The sequence below is a fragment of the Procambarus clarkii genome, chromosome 23 (genome assembly GCF_040958095.1).
Source record: "Procambarus clarkii isolate CNS0578487 chromosome 23, FALCON_Pclarkii_2.0, whole genome shotgun sequence".
NCBI classification, from domain to species: domain Eukaryota; kingdom Metazoa; phylum Arthropoda; class Malacostraca; order Decapoda; family Cambaridae; genus Procambarus; species Procambarus clarkii.
In genome coordinates, this window is record NC_091172.1 from 13103970 (window position 1) to 13127171 (window position 23202).

Below are 23202 nucleotides of genomic sequence, written 5' to 3' on the forward strand. Positions count from 1 at the left end.
CCGGCGCGGTAGGTCCGGGGCTCCCCCCTCCCCCTCCCGGGGTGGGGAGGGCTGCGCGGACGATCGGCGCGGCAGTAAAGTGTGATGTTTGCTTGTTTGTTTGTTTCCTTGGGATTGTAGGGAGTTTTCTACCTCTCTGTTCGGTTTTTGTTGTAGTTTCTTACCATGTGGGGTTTGTTTTGTTACGCCTACCTTTCTGGGTGCCTAACCCCGGTCGATGGCAGATAAGGAAAACCCCCAACCATATGGGGTTTTCCAGGGCCATTGCTCCCTGAAACCTCTCTGAAGGGGCCAGGTTCTGGCGCTGGTCCCTGGTAGGTCTGAACTCCTTAGCTAATGTCCCGGTCTAACATAACACACATTAGCCCGATAAGCTCCAGGGAGCCGTAGGGGCTCCCCACAGAAAACAAAAAGTACATAAAAAATTACTAAAGAAAATATGCATGATAAAACTATGTATCTCTTGCAAATAGGAAAAGTACGCAAGAACAAATATTTGTAGCTTCTAAAAGTATTAAAGTAAAAAAATAAACAACCATGCAAAACATAATACCAATTCACAAAGCTCTAATTATAAATGAAAATTACAGAATTATTTTTCCATGCTGTAACTACTATCAAGTTTATTACTACACCTGGCCAGGTGATACAAGTTTTATTCATCAACATTACGGGTAGAGAATGTTACAGATACCATCGCCAATACTGTACTTTTCAAAGGGCATATGTAAAAGGAGTGATGGCTGATATCTATCACAGAAGCAAACAAAACTGAAATGGTATAAGGACAACAATGGTATAGGACCTATATTGGTATAGGATATACATTAGTGTAGGATCTACACTGGTATGGATTGACAATGGAATAGGATATACATTTGTACAGGATCTACAATGGTATAGAATCTATACTGGTATAGGATCGACACTGGTATAGGATATATACACTGGTATATATATGATCAACATTGCTATAGGACTTACAATGGTATAGGATTTACATTGGTATAAGATCTACAATGGTAGAGAATCTACATGGGTAAAGGATCTACACTAGTATAGGAGCGACAACAGGATCTGCCTGACACGATGAGTGTTAGTGGCTTTGCAAGAATGTAAGAACACCAATGTTATGTACTCTCAACACTGTATTATTTATGTTATGTAGGATCAACACTGGTATAGGATAAACACTGGTATAGGATCTACACTGGTACTGTATAGGATAAACTGGTATAGGATCAACACTGGTATAGGATCAACACTGGTATAGGATCTACACTGGCATAGGATCAACACTGGTATAGGATCAACACTGGTATAGGATCAACACTGGTATAGGATCAACACTGGTATAGGATCAACACTGGTATAGGATCAACACTGGTACAGGATCAACACTGGTATAGGATCAACACTGGTATAGGATCAACACTGGTATAGGATCAACACTGGTATAGGATCAACACTGGTATAGGATCTACACTGGCATAGGATCAAGACTGGTATAGGATCAACACTGGTATAGGATCAACACTGGTATAGGATCAAGACTGGTATAGGATCAACACTGGTATAGGATCAACACTGGTATAGGATCTACACTGGTATAGGATCTACACTGGTATAGGATCAACACTGGTATAGGATCAACACTGGTATAGGATCAACACTGGTATAGGATCAACACTGGTATAGGATCTACACTGGTATAGGATCTACACTGGTATAGGATCAACACTGGTATAGGATCAACACTGGTATAGGATCAACACTGGTATAGGATCAACACTGGTATAGGATCAACACTGGTATAGGATCAACACTGGTATAGGATCAACACTGGTATAGGATCAACACTGGTATAGGATCTACACTGGTATAGGATCTACACTGGTATAGGATCAACACTGGTATAGGATCTACACTGGTATAGGATCAACACTGGTATAGGATCTACACTGGTATAGGATCAACACTGGTATAGGATCTACACTGGTATAGGATCTACTCTGGTATAGGATCTACTCTGGTATAGGATCAACACTGGTATAGGATCTACACTGGTATAGGATCAGGGTCCGTCTAATTACCACAAGCTACCACAAGCTTCAGAAAGCTTCCTGGCAATACATTAGTAATGAATAAATATGATATGTTAGGTTAGGCTGACCTAACCTAACCTAACCTAACCTATCCTAACCTAACCTATCCTAACCTAACCTAACCTAATTTAACCAAACCTAACCTAACCTAACCGACGCTTGGATCGTCGACTTGATTTGGCGTCACCAGCTTTTTATTTTCATCTAATTTCTTTATAAAAAGATACTTTTTCAGATTAAAATTATGTTTTTTCGTGTTGTACATTCAGCACCAACATTATAATGAGTAAATATATCATATTTATTCATTACTAACGTATTGCCAGGAAGCTTTCTGAAGCTTGTGTAGCTTGTGGTAATTAGACGGACCTGTAGGATCAACACTGGTATAGGATCTACACTGGTATAGGATCAACACTGGTATAGGATCAACACTGGTATAGGATCTACACTGGTATAGGATCTACACAGGTATAGGATCAACACTGGTATAGGATCTACACTGGTATAGGATCTACACAGGTATAGGATCAACACTGGTATAGGATCTACACTGGTATAGGATCTACACAGGTATAGGATCAACACTGGTATAGGATCTGCACAGGTATAGGATCAACACTGGTATAGGATCTACATTGGCGTAAGATCAACACTGGTATAGGATCTACAGTGGTATAAGATCGACACTAGTATAGGATCTACATTGTATAGGATCTACATAGGTATAAGACCAACACTGGTAAAGGATCAACACTGGTATAGGATCTACACTGGTATAGGATCTACATTGGTGTAAGATCAACACTGGTATAGGAACTACATTGGTATAGGATCTACATTGGTATAGGATCTATACTGGTATAGGATCTACATTGGTATAGGATCTACATTGGTACAGGATCTATATTGGTCCAGTATCTACATTGGTATAGGATCTACAATGGTACAGGATCTACATTGATATAGGATCTACATTGGTATATGATCTATATTGGTACAGCATCTACATTAGTATAGGATCTATATTGGTATATGATCTATATTGGTACAGCATCTACATTAGTATAGGACCTACATTGGTATACGATCTACACTGGCATAAGATCTACACTGATATAGGATGTATATTGTAATAGGATCTACAATGTTGACCAAACCACATTAGAAAGTGAAGGGACGACGACGTTTCGGTCCGTCCTGCATTGGTACAGGATCTACAATAGTATAGGATCTATTAATAGTAGTCAAATTTATGGATAACTGAACAAGGAACGAGGGGGAAGCAATGAGGAAAGGAATTCCAGCTAACGTTCTCATTTCTTAAAGGAGAAAAATGGTGTATATATTCTAGCTCTAATCACAACATTCCACTTGACCAGATGCTTAATTAAAGGATAGTTATATATACTATACTGTACTGCATACAGTATATTATAAATTATATTATGCAATTACTGCAACATAGTAAATTATAGCCTAATATCTATTAAATAAGTATAATATAATATTAAAAGATCTAAAGTATGTCAAACTTCTCAAGCAAGCAGAATATTTTGCAAGACTAAATAAACTTAATACATGCATCTACACGTTTACAATCTGAGTTCATGAGTCAAAACATAAAATATTAAAAGGCAAAACAGGGTGAAATATATACTAGTACTCTATTAACTAACCTGGAGTGAACCTTTAAGGTTAACCTTGGAATGTTTGTTATTTAAGTACTGATCTTCTAGCCAGGCAATAAGCTCTAAACTAGGAGGAACTTTCCAAACGCCATCAACTTCTAATTCCCATTTTGCTGCTTCTGGCATTAAGCTCATATAAGCTACTTCTCGCTGCCCTTCATTGACCTGGAGAGAGGGAAGGCAATTATCAAGAGAAAACACCAAGCCATTACGACTATATTGCACTTGGAAGGAATTTGGATATGGATTTGGAATGGGAGGAGGGAAAGGAATGATGTCCAACCACTTGGACAGTCAGGGATTGAACGCTGACCTGCATGAAGCGAGACCGTTTCTCTACTGTCCAGCCCAAGTGGTTGGGCACCATTCCTTTTCCCCAAATCATCCCAAATCCTTATCCTGATCCCTTCTAAGTGCTATATATACAGATAATTTACAATTATCTTGGATTGAGACAATTTGTAAGAAAAACATGATCTCTCTCTCTCTCTCTCAATAGATAATTTACTTAATTCCTAAGAGTACAGTACTGAATTTCAGTAATAAATGTAATCTCTTTGAAATCATCACATGAGCAGATAAACATAGAGTACTAATGACTTTCAATCCTATGCTTGAACAATAAAATTAAGGGATGAATGATGTGCTTACAAGAGATAACCCAATCTTTTCCATAGCAAGGCACAGTTCAATGGTGGCTCGTTCCATAGGGAGGCGGGTTGTAGCAGCCAGGCGATCAGACTGAGTGAAGAGCAAGACTCGTTGACTTCCCTGCTTGTGACTCACCCAGTGGACTAGCATTTTGTCTCTTCGTGTCTTACCCAGCTGAAAGAAGCCCATAAAGGAGATTAGATTTCCAGTACTATACATCCTTGGGTGAAATAAGATTTCTTGTGTTTACCTTATTTAATATAGAAGTTCTGTACCTACTAATTAATGAATATAATATGTTCTTATATATATTTTATAAATAAAATTATTATTATTATTATTATTATTTAATTATAAATAAAAAAGGAAAATTATATTCCTCGAATGTAAGCTGAATGGACAGCGCTTGGGGTTTGTAGTCTTAAGGGTTCGGGTTCGATCCCAAGCGGAGGCAGAAACAAATGGGCAGTTTCTTTCACCCTGATGCACATGTTCACCCAGCAGTAAATAGGTACCTGGGAGTTGGCCAGCTGCTACGGGCTGCTTCCTGGGGATGTGTGTGTTTATGTGTAATTACCTAATGTAGTTACAGGATGAGAGCTACACTCGTGGTGTCCCGTCTTCCCAGCACTCTTTGTCATATAACGCTTTGAAACTACTGATGGTCTTGGCCTCCACCACCCTCTCAACGAACTTGTTCCAATCGTCCATCACTCTCCTTGCGAAAGTGAATTTTCTTATATTTCTTCGGCATCTGTGTTTAGCTAGTTTAAATCTATGACCTCTTGTTCTTAAAGTTCCAGGTCTCAGGAAATCTTCCCTATCGATTTCATCAATTCCTGTTACTATTTTGTATGTAGTGATCATATCACCTCTTTTTCTTCTGTCTTCTAGTTTTGGCATATTTAATGCCTCTAACCTCTCCTCGTAGCTCTTGCCCTTCAGTTCTGGGAGCCACTTAGTAGCATGTCATTGCACCTTTTCCAGTTTGTTGATGTGCTTCTTAAGATATGGGCACCACACAACCGCTGCATACTCTAGCTTTGGCCTAACAAAAGTCGTGAACAATTTCTTTAGTATATCGCCATTCATGTAATTAAAAGCAATTCTGAAGTTAGAAAGCGTGGCATAGACTCCTCGCACAATATTCTTTATGTGGTCCTCAGGTCCACACCACCACAGATCACCTGAGGACCACATAAAGAATATTGTGCGAGGAGTCTATGCCACACTTTCTAACTTCAGAATTGCTTTCTATCTAGAACCACCTGAGGACCACATAAAGAATATTGTGCGAGGAGTCTATGCCACGCTTTCTAACTTCAGAATTGTTTTCTATCTAGAACCACTCCTAGATCTCTTTCTTTATCAGAATTCTTTAAAGAGTTCTCACATAATATATAGGTTGTGTGGGGTCTATGTTCTCTTATTCCACATTGCATAACATGGCATTTATTAACATTAAATTCCATTTGCCAAGTGGTGCTCCATATACTTATTTTGTCCAGGTCATCTTGAAGGGCATGACAATCATCTAAGTTTCTTATCCTTCCTATTATCTTAGCATCATCAGCAAACATGTTCATATAATTTTGTATACCAATTGGTAGACCATTTATGTAGACAATAAATATCACTGGTGCAAGAACTGAACCTTGTGGTACTCCACTTGTGACATTTCTCCAGTCCGATACATTGCCTCTGATCACTGCCCTCATTTTTCTATCAGTCAGAAAATTTTTCATCCATGTTAGAAGCTTACCTGTCACCCCTCCAATATTTTCCAGTTTCCAGAACAACCTCTTATGTGGAACTCTGTCGAAAGCCTTTTTTAGGTCCGAGGTCTCTTTTAGGTCTCGCTTCTGGGTGCCTTCCCCAGTTCATGGCAATTATGACATACTTTAAATGTAAAGTGCTCGTAGGCCATTGCTCTCTGCATTTCTCTGAGGGAGGGAAGCGAGGTTCTGGCTCGTGGTTCCTGGTAGGCAAGAGAACGCCTGTGACTAATGACCCCAAACTAATATAACATTATATCAGTTCGGATAGCTTCAGGGAGCCGACGAGTGTCTCCACAGAAACAATTCTCAGAATTAGGTTTTTTCAACATTTCTTAACATCACTATGGCTATACTAAAATTATTATAACTTGTTTTCCACAGCATCAGATATACATGTTTTATGATACTGTAGAAAGTAAAAAGAATTTTACATTTTTATGAGCACCAGGAAATTTATCTACAGTAATTTAGGGTGAACAGTTAGTGGGTTAAGAAAAATGACTGCTCACAAATACAGTATCTACATTTTCTATGCATCAGACTCGATAGGTTAGGTGGGTTGCTTGGATTTTAACATTTCTGGTTAGGCTATAAGGTTGAATTTTTTATAGAGTGACATATCAAGAGAATGGGCAACAGTAAAACAGTGTCCTTGGCCGGCAGTATAAATTAGTGACTTAAAGTCCAAATGAGCCAGTTATTAGAGAGGCCAGGACATGGATCACTAAGAGGCTGAAAGTTTTGAAAAGTCATTATGACGAGTCATGAGTGCTTGGGGAGCCAAGTTTAACTCGAACAGCATAACCCAATAAAAGTGACTGATTCGAAACTTCAGCTATGCCCTGAATCTTTTATGATCAAAACATGCCAAAATGCCACATGGAGATCCTTGGGAAATGAATCATTAAAATAAAGTCCTGGTAGTACAGTCATGTTCGTTTTCATCTCACAAGTGAGAATTCTGAATTCGAATCACAGGCGGCTCAGAAATGGTTGGGCGCATTTCCTGTAACCTAATGTGCCTGTTCACCTAGCAGTAAGTAGTTACTCCGGAGTTAGTCAGCTTGTTGTGGGGTTGCATCCTGGGCGGGGTCAGTAATTTGACCTGAGGGGAGGGGGGAGGGGGTCCTCGATATAAGCTTAATATGTATGAATACACTCTGGCTGCCTGTTCCCCGACACAATGAATTAATAGCCCAACACCACCTATCAAAACATGGATATAGTGGTCATCTGAAAGTAAGCACAGGGAATGTGGTCCTTGACCCTCAACAGGTGTACATGAATACAAGTGTACATGTATAATAATTTAAAAACTTTCTAAATATTTTACCTGGAATTTGTGGTCAGGGACTAAGAACTGGCTATGCACTTTATCAGCAGCACTATCAGTCTCATCATCTGAATCTGTTGATGTTGATACAGTCGTCTTTGCCCTTTGACGTTGGCCGAGTTTCTTTGGCCTAGTCTTAGGGGTTCCCACACTGGACTGAGATTTAGTTCGTACCATACCTGGCTTGAGTGATGTAACTGTTACACACTTACTACCATGATCGTCCTTATGAAATAAAAATAAAAATTAAATTAATTAAATATTTCAGAAGAAATATTGCATAATTATCAGTGCAATTGCCTAATTCCAATATAATAAATTGTATAATTAATGTAGCACACTACATTATATCCTGCACAACATTTAAGAAATACCCAGTGAATACAGTATTATATATTCAAGACTTTTTCTATATTTAGATCTAAAAGAAAAAGTCTTAGTCACCTTATCAATGACAGCAGACATATCTTCACTCTTTTTGTTATAGATGTTCCAGAGGAGTTCATGAGGTAGTGTTGGGTCATCCCATGTATACAGCTGTGACTGGTGTGGTGCCAGAAGATGTGTCTACAAATATAAAATATGTAATTACAGGCAACACTGTATTTGCACAAGGAATATGTTCATGAAAAAAATTATTGAACATAATAAAACTATCTTCTCTGATGAGCATTTAATAGCTTTCTGGAGCTTATATGCTGGCATTGTGAAGCTTAAAGATGTGCATCAGACCTCTAAGTGCCTCACTGACATACTGAGAGACAGGATCACAATCAAGCTCTCTCAATGTGGCAAGAGGAACTTGGGGATTAAAGATTAACTCAAACCAAAGAAAAATCCACTAGAAATATTAGTCAAAAGAGAACATGCTACTGCTTGCAGAAAGAAATAAAATCAGAGAAAAACAAGGAAAATTATTATTGCTGTAGGCAAACAGTCCTAACTTTGATGTGCCCAACTACCACCAGATACTATCCTGAATCCTAAAATCCCATGGGGAAGAAGGTATCAGTTGGCAAATAAGAGGAACTGAGGGTGGAAATACTGAGGAACCATTAAAAAGAGGCACTTCATTATATTCAATCCTAGAGCTTACCTTTCAGTGAGTATGAGGAGTGAGATCTAACTCTTAATGTCCTGTCCTGCCTCCTAGCTCTTCATATCTGGCACACTAATTACTCTTCCCAATATTAATATTTTTATAGGACAAAAACCTACACTTGTGTATTTGTGAGATTAATGTAAAAAAATTTCACCTACACTTGTGTATTTGTGAGATTAATGTAAAAAATTTCACCAAGTCTTTTGCACTCCCCTGAGTGCTTTGGCAAGGTCTGAAGTGTGTGGTTAGGATGAGACTTACATCTCAACATCTAATGACGCTGCAATCCTCTTGAGGTTATCTTGAGATGATTTCGGGGCTGAATGTCCCCGCAGCCCGGTCCTTGACCAAGCCTCCACCCACAGGAAGCAGCCCGGAGCAGCTGCCTAACTCCCAGGTACCTATTTACTGCTAGGTAACAGGAGCATTAGGGTGAAAGAAACATTTTGCCCTTTTGTCTCCGCCTCCCCCGGGGATCGAACCCAGAACCTCAGTACTACGAATCCGAAGCGCTGTCCACCCAGCTGTCAGGCGCCCTAGGATCCAATCCTCTTATCCTTCTTGACCTCCTGACCATGTCACCTCTATTCCTGACTGCTAATGCACCTGCAGTAATGTTTTTTATGGAATTATGGTCAGATGTCCTTTATGTAATTCTGATATTCTGAGAACTGTTGTTGTTATTAATAGAGGTGTTCATCTGGATGCTAGCCCTTGTAACCCTCTCCATACCCCAAGAAACTGTACCTAATGGGATTGCTTTCATTCCTCAATTTATTGAGACCAAATTTAAATTCACATTTCCTTGGGTATGGATAGCATCCAGATGAACACCTCCATTAATAACAACTCCAGTTCTCAGAATATTAGGATTACAGAAAGGAGACCTGACCATAATTCCATAGCAGACATTACCACAGGTGCATCAGCAGTCAGGAATAGAGGTGACATGGTCAGGAGGTCAAGAAGGATAAGCACCAAGGAAGTGCAAAAACAAGGGACAAACTTAAGATGAGAATGACCACAAATCATTTAACTGAATAATGAGGCCTCATCCAGCCACTAGAATTACAAGAAAGAAGAGCCAAGATAAAGGTGATGTGGGTAGCATCTTGAAACTTTGTTAATATAGCGCTGCTGAAATCTGGTGGTGGTATCTAGGCAAAGCAAGCCAACTAGTAGTTGGCAAAGTGATAAGCTGCAGTCTCTCTGAAGCTAGGAGGGAGTTTTGATAATAAATAAAAAAAACTACTGGAAGTCATTCCTGACTAGATAGTGTTCTCCAGTGTTTTCCTTACACCAGTATGGCCCAGCAGGGATGTTTTAAGAGATTCCCAGTGTATTTACCTAGTTGTATTCACTTAGTTGTGCTTGCGGGGGTTGAGCTCTGCTCTTTCGGCCCACCTGTCAACTGTCAATCAACTGTTACTAACTACTATTTTTTTCCCCACACTACACACACACACACACACCTCAGGAAGCAGCCCGTGACAGCTGACTAACTCCCAAGTACCTATTTACTGCTAACAGGGGCATCAGCGTGAAAGTAACTCTGCCCATTGTTTCTCGCCGGCGCCGGGAATCGAACCCTGCGACCACAGGATCATGCGTCCAGTGTGCTGTCCAGTCAGCCACCGACCCCCCCTCATTACACTAAGGTGTGATGAGATGTAATTGTTGGCCTGACTTGGCTGTGTCTATCCTTGGGAAGCACAGGTAATTTCTTAGGGTATCATCAAAATGACACTGCATAGAAAGCCAAATGAGATGCCATTTACCACAAGCACTCTAAATTCTTTTATCCAAAAATATGTGAGCATCATCATACCTGGTTTGAGCCTTTTTGGTGGATGCGAAGGTGTACATCATCACACCAGTTCTCAACTCGAACAGGTGCATCACCAGCTTGGTATTTATCAAAGGTGATTGTTACTGGATGATCAGACCCCACACCACACACGCTGACATTTAATGCTCTCTGGTGGTTGAGGAATATTAAATTTATTAATAGATTGCAATAGTAGATAAGACAGTTATTATGACCAAAGATGTAATTTGATTGCAACTTCTATCTACCTTCATTGAATCCAATTTACTGGAGTAAAAAAGGTGCAAAACACCTCAAAGCAATTAAAAAAATTAACTTGTCATCCTCTACTGTTAGTAGCATCAAATTAACCATACAAATATAATCTACTCCTAGTATTTTCATTGACACTTAAAATACTGTGATAATTATATATATATATATATATATATATATATATATATATATATATATATATATATATATATATATATATATATATATATATATATATATATATTGGTGTATACTGGCAGCAGGTTTTCTTTCAAACATGTTTCATTGAATATGACCGCATATTCTGTATTTATTATTTTCTGGTTTAGGGCTTCTATCCCTCTAACTATTTTCTTAGCATCAGGGCTTAATTGAAATAGGAGTTCTCCAAAACTCATTTTTGTACTTTTAAGGTGAAGAAAAGAAGTGATTTACTATAGAGTGTATTACACTTATTTGTATAATTTGCACGACGTTTCGAACCTCCATGGTTCATTCTCAAGTGAACAGATCTTACAATACTAGTTGATTTTATACCCGCATTAGGTCAGGTGATAATACAATGAAGGTGAAAACATGGGGGGATACATAAGGGATAAACATAGGGGCTGCAGAAGGCTTATTGGCCCATACGAGGCATCTCCTATCTAAACACAAAGATTAATCCAGTGTAATTGGCCTGTTATGTTGGACATTGTCTTCTGTGTTGGCATCGATATGTTCTTGTCTTGTCCTTACTTGTCCTTGACAAGAACATATCGATGCCAACACAGAAGACAATGTCCAACATAACAGGCCAATTACACTGGATTAATCTTTGTGTTTAGATAGGAGATGCCTCGTATGGGCCAATAAGCCTTCTGCAGCCCCTATGTTTATCCCTTATGTATCCCCCCATGTTTTCACCTTCATTGTATTATCACCTGACCTAATGCGGGTATAAAATCAACTAGTATTGTAAGATCTGTTCACTTGAGAATGAACCATGGAGGTTCGAAACGTCGTGCAAATTATACAAATAAGTGTAATACACTCTATAGTAAATCACTTCTTTTCTTCACCTTAAAAGTACAAAAATGAGTTTTGGAGAACTCCTATTTCAATTAAGCCCTGATGCTAAGAAAATAGTTAGAGGGATAGAAGCCCTAAACCAGAAAATAATAAATACAGAATATGCGGTCATATTCAATGAAACATATATATATATATATATATATATATATATATATATATATATATATATATATATATATATATATATATACGTGAGAAAGCTGCATGAAAGCGCAAGCCATATATCACTAAGAACTCTTTGACCCGGCCAGGATTCGAACCCATGCCATCCAGGATCACCCCTAAATGTACACAGTACCGTGACCCCCGCACCAATGATCGTCTAGACGATCGCATGGGTTTCGCATGGGTTCGAATCTTGGCCGGGTCAAAGAGTTCTTAGTGATATTATATATATATATATATATATATATATATATATATATATATATATATATACATATATATATATATATATATATATATATATATATATATATATATATATATATACAGTGGAACCTCTATTAACGAGTGGCTCTATTAACGAGTTTTTCCAGTAACGAGCAAGCCACTCGCAGCAAATTTGTCTCTATTGACGAGCTCGCCTCTATTAACGAGTGAAACCACATGGCGCTTCCTAGCGTCTCGCGGGTTCTCGCAAATTCTCGGACGCCTCCGACGCCAGTGTTGTTGTTGTATCTCACACGACAAGCATCCCTCTGGATTTATTTGAGCTTTTCTTTGGGTTTTTAGTGGTTTTGCGACTACAATTTGTAACAAACGATGTCTCCAAAGAAGCTGCTTGCTAAAGATAGTGTTGTCAAGAGGAAGAAAGACACAATTACTGTGGATTTAAAGAAGGAAATTATAGCAAAGCATGAGTGTGGTGTCTGTGTGATTGATCTCACAAGGAAGTATGGCAGGTCCTCATCAACAATTTACACCATTAGTAAGGGAATGAGGAGGTAAGGGAGGATGCTGCCTCTTAAACTGAGATCAGGGAAGTGTTTGGAATGTTTGAAAAGGTGAACGCATTCTTGGAAAAGCTGCCCTGATAAAGCAGTGACAACCCGGTGTGTGAAAATGTTTAATTAATTTATCACTTTGTGATAACACTTTATGAAAGTGTTATCACTTTCGCAGGTATATGTCGCTTGAACATAACACACTTTTTTTCTCTTGAATGTTCCCAAACACCGCGCTCAAGCGTCATTTGAGCACATATTTCTATAAAATCCAATTCTTATCCGATTGACTTGGGGATTGTATACAAGTTTGCCATGAAATTTCCGTTTTCTTTAATAACCACATTGCCTATTTGAGAAAACGGCATTGTATTGTATCTTCGGGGTAAGACTATTATATTGTTGACACAACGAGTGTAATCAACGTAGTTTTTTATTTGGTGCTGGTCTAACGCATCCTTGTGTGACATTTGAAATGAAATTTGGGTGAAATTCCCAAGAAGAGAGAGTCCGCCTGACTCAGAGGTGGATTCTCCTTCCACACCATAACCCCTCTCCTCCTTCCCACCTCTCCATTGTCTCCCTCAAGCCAGCAACTACTCTTCATAAGGTAAAGTAAATATTAAAACACTACAACAAAACATTTATATTTACATGTGCAGTATTATATTTACATAAAAAAAAGTCATACAAGTATGGATGTTTTTGGGAGTGGAACGGATTAAATTTATTTCCTTTATTTTAAATGGGGAAATTTGTTTCCAAAGACGAGTTTTCCAGGTAACGAGCTCGGTGCCAGAACGGATTAAACTCGTTAATAGAGGTTCCACTGTATATATATATATATATATATATATATATATATATATATATATATATATATATATATATATATATATATATACAGTATATTATAAAACAGAAACTAAAACAAAAGAGATCCTTTATATTTAATGTATGTTGTTGTTGTTTTAGATTTAGCTACTCGGAACAAAAAGTTCAAAGTAGCATGGGCTATGGTGAGTCCGTAGTGAACTTATCTGGCACAGGAGCTAGGTAATGTAATTCGGCAGGTTTAAGGTAATTTTCCTCAATCCATTTGCAAAGTTATTTAACAGTCAATGTCAAAACCTGTATGGATGTGAACTATGGAACCTTAAAAAAATGCTAATCTTATTAAGCTTAATTGTGAATGGAAGAAATGTTTAAGGCAAATTTTGGGTGTCTATCCTCCCACTCATCTCATATCAGGCCTGATGTCCACACCCACACTTGAATAAAAAGTTCACAAATGAATGATATCATTTTGTCTGAAGAGAATCACCCATCCAGCAAACTCAGTCAATTTTTTTTCAGTCACTCACTTGTCACTGGCCACTCCAATGTTTCCAGATATATAAATATAATTGTCAGGATATACACGTTAAGAATGAGTGTTATAAATAATTGTGTAGCATAAACCCATAATAAAACCCATAAACTGTATAGCAGGTATACAGGACAGAATAAAACAACTAGTCAGCAGAGATAGCTGAGAGACCCCAAACTGGATAATTAAACTTTTGACAGAACTACTGTCACAAAGAGTAGTTTGACCCCATTTTGAGTCTAAGGAAGTCAGATCTATATTGCATGAATTGTGTTGGGAGTGATTTTGATCTGGGGTAGCCCTAGAATTTGTTGATTGAATCCTGAGGGTGTGATTTTGTTTTGTGTAAGTCATCAAATAATTAGTTTATATTAATCCTTTAAATTGTGATCTCATCATCAGACATTCATATTATGCTGCTTTTATGACTTTTACTTAGATAAATAATTCACTGTAAACTTATGTAAACTAACCCAATAAAAATTTTCTATTTGTACATGTATATTTTATTTTGTTGAAGATGCTATATAATAAGGAACGATGATTACACCAGAAAATGTAATGAAATATGTATGTGTGAATAATTTATGAAAAGAATATACAGTAGTAAAAGGCGGATTAAAACTATGCCACAAGAAAGACTTACCCCCTTTTCCATTCGAACAACTGTTGAGTGGTTGGAGTTGAAGTGAAAATGTTGAGACCTCACTTGCTGGTCTCGGTAACGAACAACCATGTGCATGTTTTCACTGTCTGGCCAAAATGCCATACACTAAAGGAAGAAAACAAAAAATAATGAAATGCCAATCAAAGGATGTCCACTGACACAACATTTAATAATTATTAATTTATATTTTCTAATGAATAAAATTACATTAACATTTTCAACATGAGTTAAATTTTAAGTTCCACCCTCTTCCATTTTCATAAACAAATATTCAACCATAAATTCTTTATCTTAAATTTTCACCAAAAGTGTTTGGATGCTAATACTCTCACCAAAATACTTTATACACATTTTTACAAGAAGTTCAATGTTAGTCCTCCCTCTCCCTCCTTTCTCTGTTTTCCATTACTTTCTTCATTGTCCTTTCCTCACCTTAGCTCACTCTTCATCTGCTCTTTCTCTCTCTCCCATTTTTATTTAAATGCTATGCATCCTCTGAATATATAGTAATAAAACCCATAATCATTTGCATATAAGCATCAATGGTAATCCACACTAATTAAATAATCATTGTATCTAAGAATGAATGGAGTCAAAGAATGTTGAATAAAGTGTTCATAATCACTTTCTCATGATGGATCTTCTCACATATTCAAATAAGTATATAAAGATTTTCTCTTACTTGTAGGGGATGGATGTCGTACCAGAGCTCCACTTTGTCGTTCTCTTGCATAAACTTGAGGGGTCTCGTGGTCAGGTTACATATTAAGAAGTATGGCATGAGGGTTACTATCTTTGTTAGATGAAGTTTGCCTCGGGTTGGTCCTGTAAGATAGGAGTTCATGATACAGAAGTAATAATTGGCTTAAATACATATTTTCAGTACTAAGATGCCTAGATGCTTAAGAAATTTTTTCAAATAAAATCCTTGTGTCCTTAAATAAATAAATAAATAAATATATATATATATATATATATATATATATATATATATATATATATATATATATATATATATATATATATATATATATATATATATATATATATATATATATATATATATATATATATATATATATATATATATATATATATATATATTCAGTACTACGATGCTTAGATGCTTAAGAAATGTGTTTCTGGGGCCTCCAGCCGGGCAACCAACCTGGTTCGTTGCAGTAAGGAGAATTGAGCATTCAATGCAGCCACTGCCTGATCCTTGAGATCAACAGACAAGGAAAGAGTAAGGTGAAGTACAAGTGGGGAACAAGGCTTGCAAGACTCCGGGTCAGTGGGGTCCCCGACCCAATAGGCAGTGTGACGGAGGGAGTATGGATGATCGTTTTCCTGAGGCAGGGGCAACGAACAACCTTCAACTTTGCACAAGAACGGGCTTGAAAGAAGTAGCTACTGTATGGCCAAGCCCACAGCAGCTTTCCAGGGCCTGTAGGGTGAATTAGCCCTATGGGAAGCCCAGGCACTGGGGCTAACTAAGCCGGTACAACCATGCCAGGTAGCAGGCAAACTTACCACCAGTAGCAGCCATGAAACCTTGGTGGAAACAGAGGACTACCAACACAACCTAGGCTTGCCTAATAAGTTAAGCAGACTCCCTCTGTCTAAACAAAGTGAGAATGCCAGTGAATGAAAAGAAAATGAAAACAAAACCCCCAAAGACACACAACAATCAAACTGGCAGTCAGAGAGAAAATCGGCTAATGTGTTGAAGAAAAGCTAGCTGTAGCCTTGCCCAGAAAGGCAATTATGACATACTTTAAATGTAAAGCGCTCATAGGTCATTGCTCCCTGCGCCTCTTTGAGAGGACCAAGTTCTGGCTCAAAGGCATAGGCATAAGGTAGGCATAAGAACTCCTGTGACTGATGACCCAAAACTAATATAGCACATATCAGTTCAGATATCTTCAGAGAGCCAACGAGACTCCCCACAGAAATATATATATTCAGTACTGAGATGCCTAGATGCTTAAGAAATTTGTTTAAATAAGATATGTCCTTGGATATGAATTGATGGTATCTTATGTCCTTGGATATGAATCACACAATCAGGCACAGCAAGACAGCCCAATGCTGGAGGTAATTTTCCAGCATTCCTAGAGTAATATTGTACTGAGGAAGTCACTAGTGATAAACAATCCATCCCGGAAGTGATTGTTGTTGTGGTTGTATGTCATGTGTAAATCCCACCCTTGCTATTTTGTTTACTTGCAGTATATATTTTGTGTTTATTTTTAATTATTTTTGTTTGTTTAATTATATTGTTTAATTATACTGTTTAATTTTATTGTTTAATTATACTGTTTAATTATATTGTTTAATTATACTGTTTAATTATATTGTTTAATTATACTGTTTAATTATATTGTTTAATTATACTGTTTAATTATATTATTTAATTATATTGTTTAATTATATTGTTTAATTATATTATATTAATTATAAATAGCAACCTTACATGCCCAGTACGTCCCTAGCAAGCCAACTCTGGAGAGCTACTAATTGAAATTGAAATTTAAGTCATTTTATTGAGAATAAATACACACAAAGTGATGAGGTAGCTCAAGCTATTCTCACCCCGTTCAGTACAACGTGTTCATATATATATAGACACACACATCGCAAACAATAAGCATATTATTGAATATTCTGAGTGATAAACATATACATTTTTAATATACAGTTTAACTTATTTTTAAATATTTAAATAATTGTTTAACAATTCTTAGAATACTGTATATCAATAAAATACCTGTCTGACCTATCATTAATAATCAATAAGCAATGATGGTTCTTTAGCACTAATACTGAATACATATGGCTAATACAAAATCTGCCTTTCCAAAATAACAGCAACGAAAACCAACCTTGAACGCCCTCAATTGGGGTTCGTGCTGTTAGGGTTGACTGTTTTACTTTAGCCAATATTCTGTACTTTCTGCCACGGACACCATCAGTACAAACAACAACACCACATGAGCCAACTGCTTCACAACTCCACCGACGAGACCAATCGCTTTCCATAACTCGAATCTAAATATAAAATTTTAGATTATTAATACAGTGTATAAAAACTGATGTAAGATACCGGGTAAGTCAAATTTTAATTCAAATTAGCTGTCTTGAAACAGTAATGGTTGGGATCAAGCAATTTCTAGATAAGTGAATTTTAGGTTAATAAATATTTATTTATTTATTTATTTAAGCATATACAAGAAGGTACATTGGGAATGTGAGGATACATAAAATGGTAATTACAGTCTTGTAAAGCCACTAGTACGTGCAGCATTTCGGGCAGGTCCTTAATCTAAGAAAATTTTAAGTAGGTAAATACTTGCAAAATTTATAAAAAAAAAATGATAACAGTTACATGGCAAGAAAAAAAAGATGAGAGAAAATTGCAGGTACAGTATACTAAAGCACAAAGGTAGCTAAGATTGAAAATACTTGTTAACACTTTCGCGCTATCTGGACGCGCCGGCGCGTTCGGTTTCGTCTAACGTAAACGCATAGTGGACATAAAGTTATGTCAACTTTTAAAATATTTGTATAAAATTCAATTTTTATCCGATTTACTTTGGGTTTGTTTCAAACTGCGCGCTATGAGGCCCTCTTTCTCACCACTAGGCTGCATGGTACAATAAGTTCATGAAAGGTGTGGATAACGTCGATCAAATGGTATTTTGTCCCAAACGGGTTGCAGGTGGGTGACTTTAGCCATTTATACTGGTAATTCTTCCCCCATATCATGTATTATATGCATATGTCTGTTTAGGGAATTTTATTCCGATCAATATACAACCAAAAATAACTGTGTGCAACAAGTATAATCTTGACAAACATAACAAAAGTAAAAATATTTCGTGTGTGTTTGACGCTCACTGATATGTTTCGGCGTTGTTTTATATTTGTCGCTATTCTAACTTACGCTTTGTTGATATTTTTTACCTATGGGCACATAGAACATTCTATTGCGAACACATTGACATAAAAATGAATGACGTACATAGAAAATTAATGTCATGAGAGTGAAATAAGTATAAACTTTCAAAGCGCCGTGCGTCGTCCCGTCACCGATACCGGGTAACAATTTCACCACTTCCCACACTCTTGCGGGCGGGCTGCATCAATATTCAACGCTTATATTCATATCACCGTGTTGGGAATTTCATTGCGAGTCCATTGATACCAAAATTAACGCTGTAGAACAAGTGTGGAGGTGATTATAATCCCAAGAGTAAAAACATTTTGTTGCTGATGGGCGCTCAGAACCTGGCTCCCTCAGAGAGGTTTCAGGGAGCAATGGCCCTGGAAATCCCCAGTGTTGGGGTTTTTTCTTATCTTCCATCGACTGGGGTTAGGCACCCAGCAAGGTAGGCATAACAAAACAAACCCCACATGGTAAGAAAATTACAACTAAAAACCGAAACGATAGGTAGAACTCCCTCCAATACCAAGGAAACAAGCAAACAAGCGAACGTCACACTCCAATGCCGTGCCCCTCGTCGGCACAGCCCTCCCCTTCCCGAGAGAGGGGGGAGGGGGGAGGGGGAGCCCCAGACCTCCCCGCGCCAGCTACCCATCACTCCAGTTCATTAGCTAAAGTGGTATGGGGGCAGATGTCTTCGCTGGCTTCGATTTCCAAGGCAGTGTTTTGCCTTCGTGGTGACCTCTGCAGTGTTGTGTGTGGTGGCTAGGTGTTCCTCATCAATGCCGGGACTGCATGTGCTTAGGGGCTTCCTTCCCTAGGCGCCCTATGAGTAATGCCCTGGCATGTTAGGGTTCCCTTCCCTGGTGCGTTCGGGAAACCATTTCCTTAGGGGTTATTGCTGCTCGGAATTACCCCACCCTTGGGGCCAGCTGGGGTTTCGTGGCCCTTGTTTGGCTTTGGGTAGGAGTGGTATCATGCTGGTTGGGGCATCAAGGTGTTGTGCAGCCTACCTACCTACGCGGTGGCCGGTTCCTGTTTCCTCTGGGTACGTACGTTTGCGGGGTTTTTCTTTTGTTTTTGTTTTTCTTGCCTGGTGGGGGTCTGCCTGGTGTGGCTAATGTTCCACTTATAATATTTTGGTGGCCCTCTGCTAGGACCCTGAGATTGAACACGTTACAGGGATTTCATCCTCCCTTTGTTAAATTTGGGTCTTAAATCGGTTAGCAACACCTTGCCCGGGCTTCCCATAGCAGTCAGCCTACGGGCCCTGGAAAACCCTGTCAAGGCTCGGTGGACCCATGGATGCGTCTTCCACATTCCAGCCCGCCTCGTGTGGGTTCGAAGGTAGTTATGTGGCCCTTGTCTCAGGGTGACAGTCGCCTCTTTTGTCTTCGTCATTCTGCCTGTTGGGTCAATGACACCTTTGACTCTGAGTCTTGTGATTTGTGTTCTTTGTTTGTTTTCCAGTACTATTCTGATGATATTACTGTTAGGATACATGCAGCATTCGCGTTGGTTTAGGTTGCTGCAACGCATTAGGTTGGTTTTCCACCTGGATGCCTCCCAGCTGCCCCACTTTGGTTATAGTGACCCGGACTTGGGGGCGTTAGTCACTTCGACTTTGGTTCAGTCCATGCTTCCTGGTCCTTCCCCTGTTGTTCATCCTGCACCTCCCCCACACCTTCCTGCTTCTGGCTCCCAAATGTCTGAGGAGTTTCGGAGTCAGAGCAGAGTTTAGTTGGTAACGAGACTTGGGCAACTTCGGGGCCTGCCCCATTTGTGTTGGGGACGGAGGCATTCGAGCCGATTCCTCCTGCCGAGGCTTCTGCGTCCCACTAGCAACCCCCCCTTCTTTTCAGCCTTTCCTCTGGACTCTGCTTTTCTTCAGGGGTATAGGGTATGGAGGACAGCTCTGCCTTGGGTTCCGACTTGGGGGATCCCGCGGCTGGGGAGGAGTTGACCTGGGGGCCTTGGATTCCCTTTGACCCTGCTTGGGTGTTCCCCCTCTTCGTGGGGCTTATTGTTGAAGGGGGATGGGTTTTTTTACCCCTCTTCCCTGTATAAGTATGATTTGGGGTCGGCTTCTTCCCAAATCGGTTCCGGGTTCCCTCTGGTTCCTCGACCCCGTCCTTCTGGAGGCTTTGGTCTTGTGCTTCTTTTCCCTTCATGAGCTGTCATCCTCCTCAACATCCTCCTTGAGGAGGATGTGGAGGCGTTGAGTGCTGGGATTTCGTCTGGTGTGCTGTCCTCGGTGGTTTGGGCGTCGGCTGCACTGCTGAAACTGTTTGTGCCTATCCTGAAGGAGGCGGTGTCTCTGTTCTTTGCTTCTCGCCTCAGGTGCTGTCAGGTTGTGCTTACTCTCTTATTGGAATCTGCTTGGGCCCTGGCCCTTAAGTTTTCGTCGATGTTTGTGGAATCTGCTGTCATGCAGTTTCTGCAGGCAACTTCCTCTAGTTGTCGTCCTCTGTTGGACTTGTTGGTTCTCCGAGTAGCCGTTCATGGCCTTCTCCGAAGGGTCGTGAAAGGGCTCGGGGTTCCTCAAATCGGGGTGGGCCACTAGTGCCACTTTCTGAGCTGGTGCTTCAGAAGCTGGGCGTCTCCTCTCCCTTTGGAGGGGTTCGAGGCTGGCAGGGCAGGCTTTTTCTCCTGCACTTCGTCAGGTCATCTTGGAAGAAGGTGCGCTTGGGTGTGGTCGAAACGACCCCATCCTTCAGGTGCATTTCCCGCCTGTCTCCAGTGCCGAAATGGGACTGTTTCAGATCAGAGATTCATTCTGGACTTGTCCCGTCTGAACACCTGGATTCCTTACCCCTACTTTCGAATGACCACTCTGTCTCAGGTCTGGCTTCTTTTGCAGCCGGGTGCCTGAGTGGTGTCCCTGGACCTCAAGGATGCTTATTGGCATGTTCCTATTCATTTGGGGTTCAGGGACAGGTTAGGTTTTGTGGTGGGGGCATCAGGCTTACCACTATTGTTGCCTTCCTTTTGGCTTGAACCTTTGGATCAAGGGGAGCCCAAGCCCCACAAGTCAACTCTTCCCCAGCCCCAAGAGCCTCCAAACCAGAACCTGGGGCAGAGCAGTCCTCCATACCCTCTACCCCCCCTGAAGAAAAGGCAGAGTCCAAGGGAAAGGCAGAAAAGAAGGGGGGTTGCTGGTGGAAAGCAGAAACCTCGGCAGGAGGAACTGACTCGAATGCCTCTGTCCTCAACCCGAATGGGGCAGGGCCCGAAGCTGCCAAAGTCTCGTTACCAACCAAACCCTGCCCTGACTCTGAAATCCTCAGATGTTTGGAAGCCCGGGAGCAGGGAGGGGGGAGAGGGAGAAGTAACAGAATGAACAACAGGGGAAGGACCAGGGAGCACGGACGTAACCAAAATCGAAGCGATTAATGCCCTAAAGTCTGGGTTCCCAAAACCAAAACCGGGCAGCTTTGGGGCATTCAGGTTGGCAACCAACCAAGTGTGTTGCAGCAACATAAACCTAGCATGCAACGCAGATGCTGCCTGTACCTGAATATCAGTGTAATCAGAATGGGTAAATTGGAGAACAAGCAGAGAGCACGACTTGCAAGACTTGCGATCAAAGGTGCCGTCGACCTAACAGGCAGCATGACAGAGGCAAAAAACAGTGACTGTCACCCTGAGACAAGGACACACAGTAACCTTTAAATGCACATGCAGCAAGGAGGAACTCAGAAAACACATCCATCATTCTAATGAGCCCCATTGGGATTTTCAGGATTCACAGGCTGACTGCTACGGGAAGCCCAGGCAAGGTACTGCAAAACTGGCTAGGCGAAAACTAACAAGTTTGCGCCTAGCTGAACCCCTGCGATGTGTACAATCACTGGGGCCTAGAGCAGGGTCACCAAAACAACAGAAGTGGACCAATAACCAAACCAGGCAGATCCCCTTCAGGCAGGGAAACAAAATGAAAACAAAAAAAACTGCAAAAGGACAACGTCCCCTGAAGGAACAGAAACTGGCCATCGCATAGGCAGGCAAGCTGTGCAGTACCTTGCGCCCTTACCAGCAAATGATACCACTTCCTACCCAACGTCAAAGGCCATAAAAACCCCAGCTGGCCCCAAGGACGGGGTAAATGCAGAGCAGCAAAGACCCCCACGAAAACGGTTCCCAAATTTTTTATGGAAGGGAACCCTAGAAACGCATGCAGCCCCAGTACTCTCGAAGTTCTCCTTGCTACTGCGCCTCACACACAGCAGAAGACACCACTAAGGTACACAACTGCCTAGAATCAGAGGTCAGAGTTAATGTCGGCCCCAGATGACATCAGCCAATGAACTGGAGTTGTTGGGTAGCCAGCACGGGGGGTCCGGGGCTCCCCTCCCCTTCCCGTGTGGGGGGAGAGCTGCACGGACAAGCAGCAGCAGAGTGTGGTGTTTGCTTGTTTCTTTAAGTAGAGGGAGTTCTGCCTCTCTGTTTGGTCTTC

General features: G+C 40.1%; 1 protein-coding gene across 1 annotated transcript in view; it reads right to left on the reverse strand.

Moving 5' to 3' along the window:
• LOC123764086 (intermembrane lipid transfer protein VPS13A) overlaps positions 1-23202 on the reverse strand; it is a 275027-nt gene that overhangs the window by 144031 nt on the left and 107794 nt on the right. The window contains 8 exon segments of the mRNA XM_045751613.2: positions 3785-3961; positions 4448-4621; positions 7559-7783; positions 8003-8125; positions 10489-10638; positions 14780-14905; positions 15483-15625; positions 17686-17851. Coding sequence (XP_045607569.2) covers positions 3785-3961; positions 4448-4621; positions 7559-7783; positions 8003-8125; positions 10489-10638; positions 14780-14905; positions 15483-15625; positions 17686-17851 — 1284 coding nt within the window.